At 47.2% G+C, this 14,220-nt stretch overlaps 1 protein-coding gene across 1 annotated transcript in view; it reads right to left on the bottom strand.

Moving 5' to 3' along the window:
• Nucleotides 1-14,220, bottom strand: part of LOC135806548 (voltage-dependent calcium channel subunit alpha-2/delta-2-like) — a 28,632-nt gene that overhangs the window by 12,001 nt on the left and 2,411 nt on the right. The window contains exons 2-11 of the mRNA XM_065320746.1: nt 13,200-13,349; nt 12,165-12,353; nt 10,694-10,933; nt 9,941-10,160; nt 8,222-8,493; nt 7,801-7,945; nt 6,921-7,013; nt 4,497-4,981; nt 3,308-3,463; nt 2,666-2,909 (exon numbers count right to left, since the gene is read on the bottom strand). Of these exons, the coding sequence (XP_065176818.1) occupies nt 2,666-2,909; nt 3,308-3,463; nt 4,497-4,981; nt 6,921-7,013; nt 7,801-7,945; nt 8,222-8,493; nt 9,941-10,160; nt 10,694-10,933; nt 12,165-12,353; nt 13,200-13,349 (2,194 nt within the window). The remainder of the gene's footprint in view (nt 1-2,665; nt 2,910-3,307; nt 3,464-4,496; nt 4,982-6,920; nt 7,014-7,800; nt 7,946-8,221; nt 8,494-9,940; nt 10,161-10,693; nt 10,934-12,164; nt 12,354-13,199; nt 13,350-14,220) is intronic.

Raw genomic sequence — 14,220 nt, 5'->3', positions numbered from 1 at the left:
CTTATAGTGATCGTATTCTCAAATTCATTTTCGTAAACCACCCCTTTCTATACATATCGGATCGGCTATAGTAATAATTGGCTATAGTAATATATCGGCTATAATGATACGATTTCTTTGTCAAAATGATTCTATTGCATACATTTTTCATCGGCTATAGTGATTTGTAAGAAAAGGGTTTGCTCCCCACACCGGAGCTCGCGCTATTCCGCCGACTTTACTTGACACTTGACTGACTCACGACTGCCATCCAGAGCACACGAGAAGTCCATCGAACCTTCGACTCGGCAAACCTGCAAGAAAGCACCACTCCCTGCTCAATACACAGTGTTTCGGGGAATTCACCCCTCATCAGTTGAGCTTGAGTAGGCTGAGGAAGATTGTGCCTGAAGAGCACCACTTATATAGTGCTCTCCAGGCACAACCATCACCAGGGATACAAACTTACAGAGACGCTCCGTTTTCAGCGCGACAAACACCTCGTGAACACCAGATAGCAGCGTGAGTCAGTGTCGCTCCTGGACGGTGAGACAGACGTCGAGGACCCTCGGTCATTCGCAACGCTGTCACCTCCAAACCAACTAGTCGCAAGCCCGCGCTGGGCACAACAGTACGAAGTAGTGGTTGCGACCTCGGCGATGATTTGTAAGAAAAGGGTTTGCTCCCCACACCGGAGCTCGCGCTATTCCGCCGACTTTACTTGACACTTGACTGACTCACGACTGCCATCCAGAGCACACGAGAAGTCCATCGAACCTTCGACTCGGCAAACCTGCAAGAAAGCACCACTCCCTGACACTGACTCACGCTGCTATCTGGTGCTCACGAGGTGTTTGTCGCGCTGAAAACGGAGCGTCTCTGTAAGTTTGTATCCCTGGTGATGGTTGTGCCTGGAGAGCACTATATAAGTGGTGCTCTTCAGGCACAATCTTCCTCAGCCTACTCAAGCTCAACTGATGAGGGGTGAATTCCCCGAAACACTGTGTATTGAGCAGGGAGTGGTGCTTTCTTGCAGGTTTGCCGAGTCGAAGGTTCGATGGACTTCTCGTGTGCTCTGGATGGCAGTCGTGAGTCAGTCAAGTGTCAAGTAAAGTCGGCGGAATAGCGCGAGCTCCGGTGTGGGGAGCAAACCCTTTTCTTACAAATCATCGCCGAGGTCGCAACCACTACTTCGTACTGTTGTGCCCAGCGCGGGCTTGCGACTAGTTGGTTTGGAGGTGACAGCGTTGCGAATGACCGAGGGTCCTCGACGTCTGTCTCACCGTCCAGGAGCGACACTGACTCACGCTGCTATCTGGTGCTCACGAGGTGTTTGTCGCGCTGAAAACGGAGCGTCTCTGTAAGTTTGTATCCCTGGTGATGGTTGTGCCTGGAGAGCACTATATAAGTGGTGCTCTTCAGGCACAATCTTCCTCAGCCTACTCAAGCTCAACTGATGAGGGGTGAATTCCCCGAAACACTGTGTATTGAGCAGGGAGTGGTGCTTTCTTGCAGGTTTGCCGAGTCGAAGGTTCGATGGACTTCTCGTGTGCTCTGGATGGCAGTCGTGAGTCAGTCAAGTGTCAAGTAAAGTCGGCGGAATAGCGCGAGCTCCGGTGTGGGGAGCAAACCCTTTTCTTACAAATCATCGCCGAGGTCGCAACCACTACTTCGGGCTATAGTGATGATCATAAAAAATTATACATCGTACATGGCGAGATCTGATCGCGGCAGTCAGGAAGCGCTGGTACAACTATGATATCCCTCGGAGGAAATTCGAAATATTTGGCGTTGGCTGTGCTTGTTGTTCCGGGGCATCCTCGAGCGAGAGCGGAGGCAGTAATGAGTACCAGCGCTGAAGCGCTACCGTGGTCTCCGCCGAGATGTTGGAGAAGGCATTCAGGTAACAGCGAAGACGATCAGGGACGCGGAGAAGCTTCTCTGTGACATACGACATCACGCGTCGAACGACCTGCCACTTGGAGCGGTTTCAGCGGTGATGAGTCGAGCGATGGCGACCCAGACTGAGACTCTACTCCCACTAATCGATCCTGTAGATATCGTTGATATGTCGATTGAATGTGTTGAAGTGTTTCTCTTCCAAAAGAACACATTTGTTGAGCACAGCAACTCCTTGAAAACTCATGTCAAAAGTTATGAAGTTTTTGTTTCCACACGAAGTAGCTCTGCACTGCGTGTACTGCACAGTCATATGCACAGCACGCTTCTGCACGCTGCACTGATTCGAATGACACCATACACGCATGTGTCAGGCATATCGCCTGTAGTGATATTTTCACGAAAATCAAACACCAACCCTATAGCCGATCCGTACTGTACTTGGAACGACGGCCTTCACTCTTACTTGTAGGTGGCTGGGACAGATGGTCACTTTATCAGAGTGGCCAACTTGACACGGCTAACTGCATATACCAGGGTATACCGGGTCGGCAGCACAGGGGCAGCCAAATAAAGTGGTCTCAGATTGCCATTGATCATAGTGTACTTCTAAACAATTTACTAAAAAAAGGCATAACATTTAGAACTCACCGTCCGAGTCCTTAAAAAAGGCATTGGCCTTACTGTCTGGATTTTACCCACTGTTCCAAGCATGTATTCTTTGTAACCCTTAGTGCATGTCATTAAAACAAGTAAAGAACAAACCCGCAGTATTAGATGTACATACCGATGGATTGCTGCATGCTAAGTTGTAGCAGTATTCCGATGCACACTCAGCATGACTACTACACGCACAGTTGGCAGAACGGCCAGTTGGGGAAGAACACGATGAGGCTATATTAGTATGTTTGTTGTGGAAGATAGTGCGGGACACGGTCAACACTTTGCCGACACCCAACGGATCGAGATAGACTGATGATACGGTGTAGATTGACGGCCTGTTGCTTAGTGTCTCATAGAACCATGGTCTCCTGGTAGAACGGTAGTGGAGGGTGGGGAAGGGAGTAGAAACACAAAAACAATGTCAGACAGTGTGCCATTCTCAGAATTCTTTGCCACAACATGTCACAATATTACTGTCACAATTATAATGGAGAATGTTGGTTGCTCCCCACACTGGAGCTCATGCTTTTCAAGTGTCAAGTCAGGTCAGCAGGAAAAGCGCGAGTTCTAGAGTGAGGAGCAACCAACTTCCTCATAACATTACTGCCAAGACGTTACTGAGATGTAAATGTAAAGTTTGATTCAGCGTGTCTTATTGATTGCGGTTATAACACTCTATAGCGACAATTAACACGTTTTAAAATCTTGAAGGACGTAACACGTTTTAAGTAAGGAAAAAGGTAGGATGCCGTGAAAACATACGTACTGTGTTGGATCAAACTTCTTGGAAGACCGGGATCCAGGGTAGGTGCGAAACACGCCATTAGAAGCACCAAAGAAAGTCCAGGCAACATGAGATTGGAGAGCAGACGTGCGGTTCATCCATACGTCTTGAATTGCTTGAGTCAGCCAGACGGTTTCTCTGATTAGCAAAACAAGAATAGAAATAGATACTTGGAAGTAGCAATAAGAGCAGGTCAGAGTATCCCAGACTGTGTCTTAGGCTAAGAGCAGGTCAGAGTATCCCAGGCTGTGTATTAGGCTAAGAGCAGGTCAGAGTATCCCAGACTGTGTCTTAGGCTAAGAGCAGGTCAGAGTATCCCAGGCTGTGTATTAGGCTAAGAGCAGGTCAGAGTATCCCAGGCTGTGTATTAGGCTAAGAGCAGGTCAGAGTATCCCAGGCGGTGTATTAGGCTAAGAGCAGGTCAGAGTATCCCAGGCGGTGTATTAGGCTAAGAGCAGGTCAGAGTATCCCAGGCGGTGTATTAGGCTAAGAGCAGGTCAGAGTATCCCAGGCTGTGTATTAGGCTAAGAGCAGGTCAGAGTATCCCAGACTGTGTCTTAGGCTAAGAGCAGGTCAGAGTATCCCAGGCGGTGTATTAGGCTAAGAGCAGGTCAGAGTATCCCAGACTGTGTATTAGGCTAAGAGCAGGTCAGAGTATCCCAGACTGTGTATTAGGCTAAGAGCAGGTCAGAGTATCCCAGACTGTGTATTAGGCTAAGAGCAGGTCAGAGTATCCCAGACTGTGTATTAGGCTAACAGCAGGTCAGAGTATCCCAGGCTGTGTATTAGGCTAAGAGCAGGTCAGAGTATCCCAGGCTGTGTATTAGGCTAAGAGCAGGTCAGAGTATCCCAGACTGTGTATTAGGCTAAGAGCAGGTCAGAGTATCCCAGGCTGTGTATTAGGCTAAGAGCAGGTCAGAGTATCCCAGACTGTGTATTAGGCTAAGAGCAGGTCAGAGTATCCCAGGCTGTGTATTAGGCTTGCCAGTATACTGCCTGTATCGGTTTATAAGAGTATATTGTTACTTTTATATGGCCATAAGCTACTACAACTCCTCGCACACAACAGTGTATTCTGCGCCTTGCACATGAACACACACACGTACACATGCAAACAAACACACACACACACACACACACACACACACACACACACAGGAGCAATCCTAACCTAACGGTCGGCTCGAACAGACCACCAGAGTTGCATGTTAGATTGCGGCTGTCCCTGTTGAAATAGGAGTGTATAGTAGTAATGTTGGGTAGGTCCGATAGCAAGTAGTCAGTAGGGTCGCAGAAACACCGTGAGGCCAACTTGAAGACACATGCATCCCTTGCGATTGCTATGCCTCGGTAGCCATTGTCTTCAGTTGTGTAACCGATCAAATTTCTTATCGTTGAGTTGTATTCCCCAATCTCATGGTAGTAACTAGCAGACTGCTGTTGTTGAGTAGAGTAACTGTCCCTGTTCAGCTGTACCTGTACACTATCACTGTCAGTCAGTACAAACGCAAACGAATACTGACTGGCTGGCACTGCCGAGTAGAAGTATGTGAACTTGACGTTCTCTTTCCAGATGACACCGTCTTCGAGTGCACCACGTCGCTGGAAGCGAGGACCTGTAACCTCACGGCTGCCTGTACGCTGTGCCAACATAGACTGCAAGTGTGTGTGTGTGTGTGTGTGTGTGTGTGTGTGTGTGTGTGTGTGTGTGTGTGTGTGTGTGTGTGTGTGTGTGAGAGAGAGAGAGAGAGAGAGAGAGAAAGTAAATAATTGAAAAAATACTACCGGTAAGCGACATGAGTGATAGCGCAGTGCCTGCACCTCAACTATACTTCAATGCAAGCAATGCTTACGCTCTTTCTGTGGATTAACCCTTTATTGGCCGATTAAAATACAAACAAGCCCACGCAATCGCCAAACCTATACCTATGTTGGACGTAACTTTAGTTTGCATTGGACAAACTCCACGATCTTGGGCATCCTGGAAAGGCCTTGGCGAGAGGAGCGCAATGAGCGTACACTCGACTCCACGGGATGCACTGGCCCAGCGCTGCAAGCCAGGGAAGGCCCACCAGCGCTGGGCCCACGCTCGAGATCTATCTCTATCCACCATTTCACTCCTGTTGCTCGTATCAAACTCAAACTTTTTCGTGAGACTCCCGGGAACCTGCTTCGGAAGTTGAATCAGTGTAGTCTTGTCAACAGATGACGTAAGCAGGGAAAATCCCGGCCGTTGACCCACGCATCGCGCTCTGAGCGCAAATTTCCCGGGACCAACATTACGAGTGTCATAACTCAAGAACCGCTCTTTGTATCGCTTTGAAAATTGTTTGAGGAGACAGCTGAGAGTTTTCTCTTCGACCTACATATTTCGATCTCTACGAAAGACCGAGATTTGACCAAGTTACGATAATTTCAAAATGTCTACCCCATCGAACATCGGTGTTCGATCAATGTATAGGCCAGCCAATAAAGGGTTAATCCTACACAAGCCATGCCTTTACTCTATCTATGGACAGCAGGCGCGTACGCAGGGTCACCTCTAGGGGGGGTTTCCAACCGAATCACAAACAATGACTCGTTTTAACCCTTTCTAAAGAGCCCTAGGAAATTTTCAAAATTGTGCATTTTTTCGTGTTCTTTGGATCATAACTTCAGTTCTACTCACTCAATCTTCATTATCTTAGGCTTCCTGGAAGGTACCAGGGAGAGAATGAGGTCGAACATGATAGCCAGGAAACAGTACAGCCATGCACATATCCAGCGCTATATGCTATAGCGCTAGCGGTAGAGTGCAGCGACGGTGCGAAAAAATGCCTCAAACTGGGCCAAAGGCCCAAACGCGTCCTGCTCCAGCGATTTCGTTTTTCTTGATCGCAGAGTTTTGATTTGTTTGCTGTGTACTCTTGAAAATATCACAAGTGAAGCCCCTGCAAATTTGAGCAAGTCAGCGTGACGGAAAGTCTCAAATTCTTGATACTCGAGTCGCACTGCGCGCTTTTGAAATTGTGAGATCGCGGCTCAACTTACGAACAATTTATCTCAAGAGACATTGCTCGCAGCGCGCCGCAAATTGTTTCAACCGACAGCTCAGAGTTTTCTATTCAACCCGGATATTTGGATTGTTGGATTTAAGCCAGATTTGACTGAGTTACGATCTGTTGAAGTTTTACATTCTTGCCAGATCAATCGTGTGCCCTACCAAAATATGCCCAAAAACGTTGCTCGTTCGGAACATTTGGGGGGTTTCCGGGCAACGGGAAACCCCCCTGCGTACGCGCCTGGACAGAACTGTTTCGTCCTTTGTGGGCTCATCAGCGCATGCCTTTATACAACAAACTTGCAGTCTCCCACGCTGCCGATGTACTCCTCAGCCAGCTTAATTTTCTTTACACACACACTTACACACACCAACTCCCAAAATCCAACTGCAACTGTGGGAGAGAGCAAATTTCAACACCAGTATCAATCAAGGTCGAATGGTGGCACGGACCACACACATAGCTGATATCAGTACAGCATGTAGCAATGAAAGAAATGGCAAAGTCAGGGATGTTTTATGCTGTACACAAGTACACTTGCATGACCCACTCACCGTTAGAACCACACCAAGGGGGGCCATCTCTCGTGGAAGATCATTGTATGTCTCCACATCAGATATGTGCGGGTACACTGGATTGTCCACCAGCTGCATACAGTAGCAACAAGATCAAAGACGCAAAGAGCACCAAGCAACACTCCGCACCAATGCCAATGGAGAGCAACGCAAAGTTTCGTTTCTCATTGCTGAGCATAAAAAACGGACTTTTCAGCAACCAGATTCTTTCGCCTGATGGAAGTTGCCGTGCCCAGTGCTCCAACCACTATGCTCACGTTTACACTCAGCCAAGGAATGGCACATTCAAAGCAAACTTGCCCAACAAGACACCCCCCCACACACACACATACCAGCAGCACAGCCACTTCTGTAACTTCCACTGCCCACCTTCATCCAGCCCGACATGACCCAAACCTCTCCTTCCAAATCCAAGACGTACACTGTGGCTCGTACGTAGGTGGTAAAACTGAAGTCTTTGCCGTGCTACATGAGACCGAGGCAAACACTACGTTGAAGTCTTTGGGGCTGCAGGCTGTCTTCAACCAAGCAAGCAGTCCCGCAAATGGTCAACATGACAGTATGTATCTTGCCAGGCTTGTCAATCGCATGCCAGACCCCTGAACTCCTCAAGTAAGTCAGGCTAGGACATGGGCACACTTACACACATTTCAACATACAGCCAAAGACAAGAAAGAGTTTTCCAAGTCTTCTACGGAACAGGCAACAGTTGAATTCTGCTGTTCGAAGATGCAATAGTCTAGGCAAGGCCCACTACTATGGCAATAGTGAGCGTTGCCTACAGCACCAGTACAGTAAACCAAGAAATAGACTACAGTTCTTCTTGATGCAATCACGTGTGGGTGTGTGGGTCGCTTACACTGGAGCTTGGCTTTAGTCTGGGATGAATGATAACTCTTGCATCCAGATCCATTAGAAAGGCATATGACAAGCCAAACTGATCATCAAGCAGTGAGTTCTCCAAGTCATCTAGCACCGCATCCACTCCAACCACACCAAGTAACCTTAAGTGATAGACATTGCAAACATACAACCGGATGACATGAGAGTTGAAATAATGAAAGGCATTGCGACAGCATTGGCCAGGCACCATTAACATGTCTTACGGGTAGATACAATAAACCAAGAAGGCATATCACTCTCACTTGTAGCTACTCCCATCCTCTCTCTCTCTCTCTCTCTCTCTCTCTCTCTCTCTCTCTCTCTCTCTCTCTCTCTCTCTCTCTCTCTCTCTCTCTCCCACTATCCCCCCCCCCTTCTCTCTGCCTTCTCTCACTTACTCGTTGACATCGTAAGGATTATAGACAGAGCGAGATATTGTGACAATTCGACCCAGACCGGTAGCGTCGACATAGGGAGACGTCAGGTGACCGGCCTTGCTTTCATCCGCCAAAGTCAGGCGCGATAAGTAGCTGAAATACGGTGACATCTGATGGCGGATGTTGTCTGTTGACGGGAGCCGCAGGTACAGTCCGTCGTGTTCACATGCCATTCTTCCTGGTAATTCCGACCCTTGGTTGCCAGTCTCGATTCCCACTACATTCAAGCGGGTCTGGGACGAAACAAACAGAACTAAAGCCATCGAGTCTGTGGTGCACTCTACAAGAATGAACAAAGATGAGTGTCCTAACCATTTGCTAAAGAAATGAATATTGAGGACAAGTCCAAACATGCTGGCATGTGCTGTATGCCCACACATGACATACACATACCGGAAAGAAACCGCGTTGCTTGCACTTTCGCAAGACATTCCTTTCCTTTCGTGTCTACCAGTTTTTTTCAGTTCGGGAGATCAGTCATCTAGCGGATGAAACAAAGCAGAGACATGGCCATCCAGGTGGTCATATACCGTATTTTCTGAAACTAGCGCCGGTCTTTTATTACCGCCTGTCTGAAATATGCCCCACATCATTTCAGGGATTTTGTGTGGATGTTATCAAAATGTAAAAAAAGAGAAGAAACACATGAGAACGAGTTATGCAGCAACTATCCACGACTGTAACAAGATGATAAACGGTCAGAACGTGCGATAATACGGCACAAAACTGACAGGCTACTGAGACATTCAGCGACCCGAGACCTAGCTCCAACACATCGCCAGTGCGCAAACCAACAGCCTTCCAACTTGGAAGATTCATGGTTACGTAGGACCGAAGAGGGGAAGGTGAGCGCAGCGAAAATGTGCACAAGCTAAGTCCCGCGGCAACAAAGAATGCCGACTGTTACAGGACGATGACGAGACCAGTTAATAACATAACAATGCGGTCTGACTACAATTGGAGATGTGTTGGAGCTAGGTCTCGGGTCGCTGAATGTCTCAGTAGCCTGTCAGTTCTGTGCCCTATTATCACACGTTCTGATCGTTTATCATCTTGTTACAGTCGTGTATAGTTGCTGCATAACTCGTTCTCATGTGTTTCTTCTCTTTTTTTACATTTATTACTGGCTCAGTATCCGAGTTATCAAAATGGGTGAAATTTGCGTCTCGCAAACTACTAAGCGCATCGGCCAGTATAGCCGAAGATACGGTAGTTTCTCTCTCTCTCTCTCTCTCTCTCTCTCTCTCTCTCTCTCTCTCTCTCTCTCTCTCTCTCTCTCTCTCTCTCTCTCTCTCTCTCTCTCTCTCTCTCTCTCTCTCTCTCGCGCGCGCGCTCTCTCTCGCTCTCTCTCGCTTTCTGTTTGTTTGTATGTCTCTCTCTATCTGTCTCTCTGTCTGCCTCTCTGTCTGTTTCTCTGTCTGTCTGTCTGTCTCTCTCAACCTTTTATCACTGCTATATATAGTATATTGATGAGATCAATATACGCCAGAAATCCAAACACCTTGCTCGTTGCCGTGCCAACGCACTAGGGCTGATCAGTGAACAGCCAGGACTTTTCAGCAGGCACAGATGACGCAGGTCAACTATCCGACTCATTAGTCAAAGCCCAAAACCAGAAAGGTCCATGATGAGAGAGAGAGAGAGAGAGAGAGAGAGAGAGAGAGAGAGAGAGAGACTCACCTTGCTGCTCGCGTGGGCCTTCTTTACAGCAGCTAGCAGTGGGCCAAATTCCAATCGGCTGATGTTACAGCCACCGCTGTTACCTTCATCATCAGAACACACCTCGTCGTAGTGATCTGGTTCCAAGTCCTTGCCGTCAGTGATAAACACCAGTATATTCTGACAGTCACCAGTCGGTGCTAATGATGGAAAGAGAGCCAGTAACATGTTCAGGGCACTCCTGCACAGCATGCAATGAACAGGAAGAGTAAAGACATGTGTAAGATGCACTACCTAAAGTGAAATCCATCCAACTTTAGAGACCTTCTCTCAAACAAGGCCGGTTGGGGCAGCGCTGAAATGAGTGGAGACCTTTCTCCGGCTCATGTTTTCACAAGTGTGAGACGAGCATTGGTCAACTGGTCACTCGCAATCTGAGGCTGAGAATTACCAAGAGCTTTGTAGAGCTCTTTCTTTATGCATGCAAGTGGATGCCTCTTTATTGGTCGACTCCTCTGAGTTCATGCTAGTTCGACACGAGTGCACCTTTTTTCCACTCACTAGAACTTCATCACTACACTGAACAATGGGCTACACTGAACATGTGGACAAGTGGATGACAACAGTATTTCACAACACTGGAAACATCTCAATTAAACAAAGTGGGACCTTCCAGACTTGACCAAGTGCTGAAACGTGCTGGCTCTTTATTGGCTCCCTATATTTCATATAAAGTATAATCAAGTTGATCTGCTTGGAAGCAATACAACTTACAGATGAGATTTGCTACCGCCAAAGGGACTTTCCCCTGCAAGTGCCTGCAATGCCTGGGCACGATTAGAGGAGGTAGCTGCCAACATTCCATTTGACTTGCAGCTAAGAAACCTGGGCTCAGCTTCATGAAATTGTGCATTCAGATTGTAATAAGAGCCCTTCGCACAGATGATATTGAACTGGTCATCCTCAGTCAGAGAGTTGATGATCTGCTGCACAGTTGCCACAGCAATGCTCCATCTAAAGCAGAGGGTACACTGAATTCGTGAGGCAAAAGAGTCAACTCACAATGCACATAGCTTAGCATGGCCGCGGCATTTACTGTCAGAGCTAAATCAGCCGCTCTCCGTTCCGTACCGGCCAATACCTGACATGCAGTTGATTCGCATCACTCTCCTGCTTTGGGTTGACTAGTATACAGTACAGGACTGTAGTTGTGCACTATCAATGCATCAGGCCAGGATAGGCTCAAGATGTCAGACAACAGAAATACAGCAGCAACATGAGCTGGTCAACAGTGCATCTTAGTTCATAGTGCGGAACACAGGTCTACCGTTGCAAAGTATACAAGGGCCTCCCCACTCCGTACTGAGGGTAAAACAATAATGGTATGGTGTACTGAAATTTACAGTTAATGAACACATACACACACACACACAAATGCACAGAAACACAGACATACACACACACACAATCATACACATACACACATGCACGCGCGCACACACACACACACACCCAGGAACATACACCCACCCATGACCACCCCGCCACGCACACGCGCGCGCACACACACACACACACACACACACACACCTTGAACCTTGAAACCTTGAAACTGCCACCTAAAGGTGATGCAGTGCCTCAGAGAGGCAAGGAGGGCAGAGTTACTTCTTGCATTTGTGTTGAGCCAGGTACTGGAGACGTGTGAACTTCCGAGAGCAGGTCAGGCATGGGATGGTGCGGCGCTCGGAGCCAGAGCTGCATGTTCTGCGGTTGCAGTTGTGCCGGCGGTGCCCAGCTTTGCTCCGGAAACAGCGGTCACAGGTGTGGCAGTGGTACTGACATTGGCTGCAATCAGGTGGGCGAGGTGCAGCTATCTCTGGAACTGGAGCGTCACCAAGGCTGGGAGAGGAGCTGTGCACAGCAAATCCACCTCGGCTAGCAAACCAACGATGGCACGTTTCGCACAACACAGCACCGGCCTGTTCATGGATCGGCTTCAGTCGCTCTTCCCTGCATTTGTGCCGCTGAAGTCCGCTTTCACTGGCGAAGAGTCGCTCACAGATCGCACAACACACTGACTTGGCTGTCATTTCAAGGCGTAAGCGCCGTGCAACAATGGCATCCGAGATGGACTGGATCCACTCGCCACGTTCACACACACACACACACACACACACACACACACACGCCATCAGATAAAAAACATCCCCCCCCCCCCAATGGTAATTTGCGCGGGCAACCTCACCTGTTAAAATCTTCCATTGAAGCACTACAGTCCAGGAATATTCCAATGGTTTTGGGACCAGAAGAAGCAGCCAAGTACCATGGTCGTGTGCGTGGGTCATAATCAACATGAAATCCAGCAAAGTTTCTTGCCCACTCTGATGCTGGGTAGTTGCGAAACATGCCAGTTTCGGATCCAAAGTATGTCCACCTAAACAGATATCAAACGAATAAGCGGCACGGAGACAATAACTTTATTGTAGCAATCAGCAGAATCAGCGAAGCGGACATTGGACGTAGTAATCAACAAAATATGGATAATAAAATTTGGAATGATTGCCATAACATATCAAAACGTTTCACATGAACCACCTCATGAAAGTCATACCAAGAAATTGATCGTTTTCTTGGAGATAACAATGCAATGACACTCCAGAAGGAAACAACGTTCAGGCTCAGCCTCAAAATCAACATTTTCAAACTTTCTACAAGTACTTTCCATGCCTTCCCCTCAGATGTAATACAGGCAAAAATAAAATAAACACGCACAGTGAAGTTTATACAGGAGACAAGTGATAGAATAGCGCAAAGAAGAGTACGGTAGTCAGAAACAACACGGCAAAAACCGTAACATACACATAAGACATGGCGAGAGGTGCAAGTGTGAAGAAACACACGCATGCAGTTGCAGTGCAGGGCAAGTTTACCACTTTCTATAGTATACTTCATTCCACCAAGAGCAGAAGTGACAGTACTCAATCAGCACCCCCTGGATCTTTCTCAATGTTGTTGTTGTTCTTGTTTTTGTTGTTGTTTATCATGTGAGGTCCCTGAGGTTGCTACGGTAGCCGCATATGTACAGTGTCTCATGCTCGCACTTCCACTAGCACCCGCAGTCGCACCCGCTTACTAAGCATTCATCAAGCAGCCCATGGTCTCTCTGTCCCTCTTCTGAGGTGTTCCCCCAATACTACCGCAAGTCTTCCCAACCTTTCTCGTTCTCCCAAGTGTGAGTGCTGGGAATACGGCATTTTAGAAGCTCAATACCCTGACTCACCTGACATTGTGGCGTTGTTGTAGAGCTTTCAGGTCCCGATCGATGGCTGCACTGTATTGAATAGCTTGGTATACACTATCACTATCCCGATTCACTGACTCGGGTATCTTGACAACGCTCTGATCAAAATTGATGTGTTGCAAATATGTGCTGCAAGGTTCAGAAGAAACCAAATAATTCTGTTCGTCAACAAACCTCTTAAAATATCAGGCATAAGCAGTGCACAATGAAGCATGAGGGTAGATTTATCAGCAAAATACACTGGTTGAAAGTACAGGCTTCTGTGTGAGGAGACAAAACTGGCATTCCGAACCCCGATTCGATATGGTGCCAAAATGCTTAGCAATTTACATTTTGTAAAATTGGTCCGAAAATGATTGAGTTTTTCTTGCTACAGCTGTATTTACATTTCACTAAGTCAGTATCAGAAAGCTACAAGTATGTCAAAATGATGTTAGGTAATAGGATTCGTTTATCCACTGTTTACAGAAATATGCGAAGAAATTGTCGTCTCTCGTAATCAATTCCAGTGTATTTGCCTCAACAGTGTGTGATTATAGTGGTCCTGAATTCCAGAAAAAGAATTGAAATGCACTTATATCATAAATCATAATTTAATACCAGCCTGCCTCAAAGAAACAAATGAAAAGCGAACTCCTGTTTGTAAAGGTAGGTTTTCTCTTATTTCGCAACATAAATGCGAACGCATGGGTGTGGCTTTCACAGGCCCTAAATATAGAGAAGGATTCATTACACACTAGCAAAAGTTTGGGATTAACAGCTTTCCCTCAATATGCTTCAACCCTGAAAATTTGAACAAAATCGGAAAGAAAGGGGCTTTTGACCACCGATATTTTTCGCAATACGAGTATACTCGTGTAGGCCTGAGCTACATCAAGTGGTTAGCATGTCCGATGTAGTCTTTCCGTTCGTCTTCTCAGGTTACTTGGAGTCTTCGGTGGTCGCATCTTACACGATAGATCTGATTTGGCAGTTGCCGTCCATTGGGCAATGAGTTTCG

The sequence above is a fragment of the Sycon ciliatum genome, chromosome 1 (assembly GCF_964019385.1).
Source record: "Sycon ciliatum chromosome 1, ocSycCili1.1, whole genome shotgun sequence".
Taxonomy (NCBI): Eukaryota; Metazoa; Porifera; class Calcarea; order Leucosolenida; family Sycettidae; genus Sycon; species Sycon ciliatum.
This window is presented reverse-complemented; position numbering and strand designations above follow the sequence as displayed.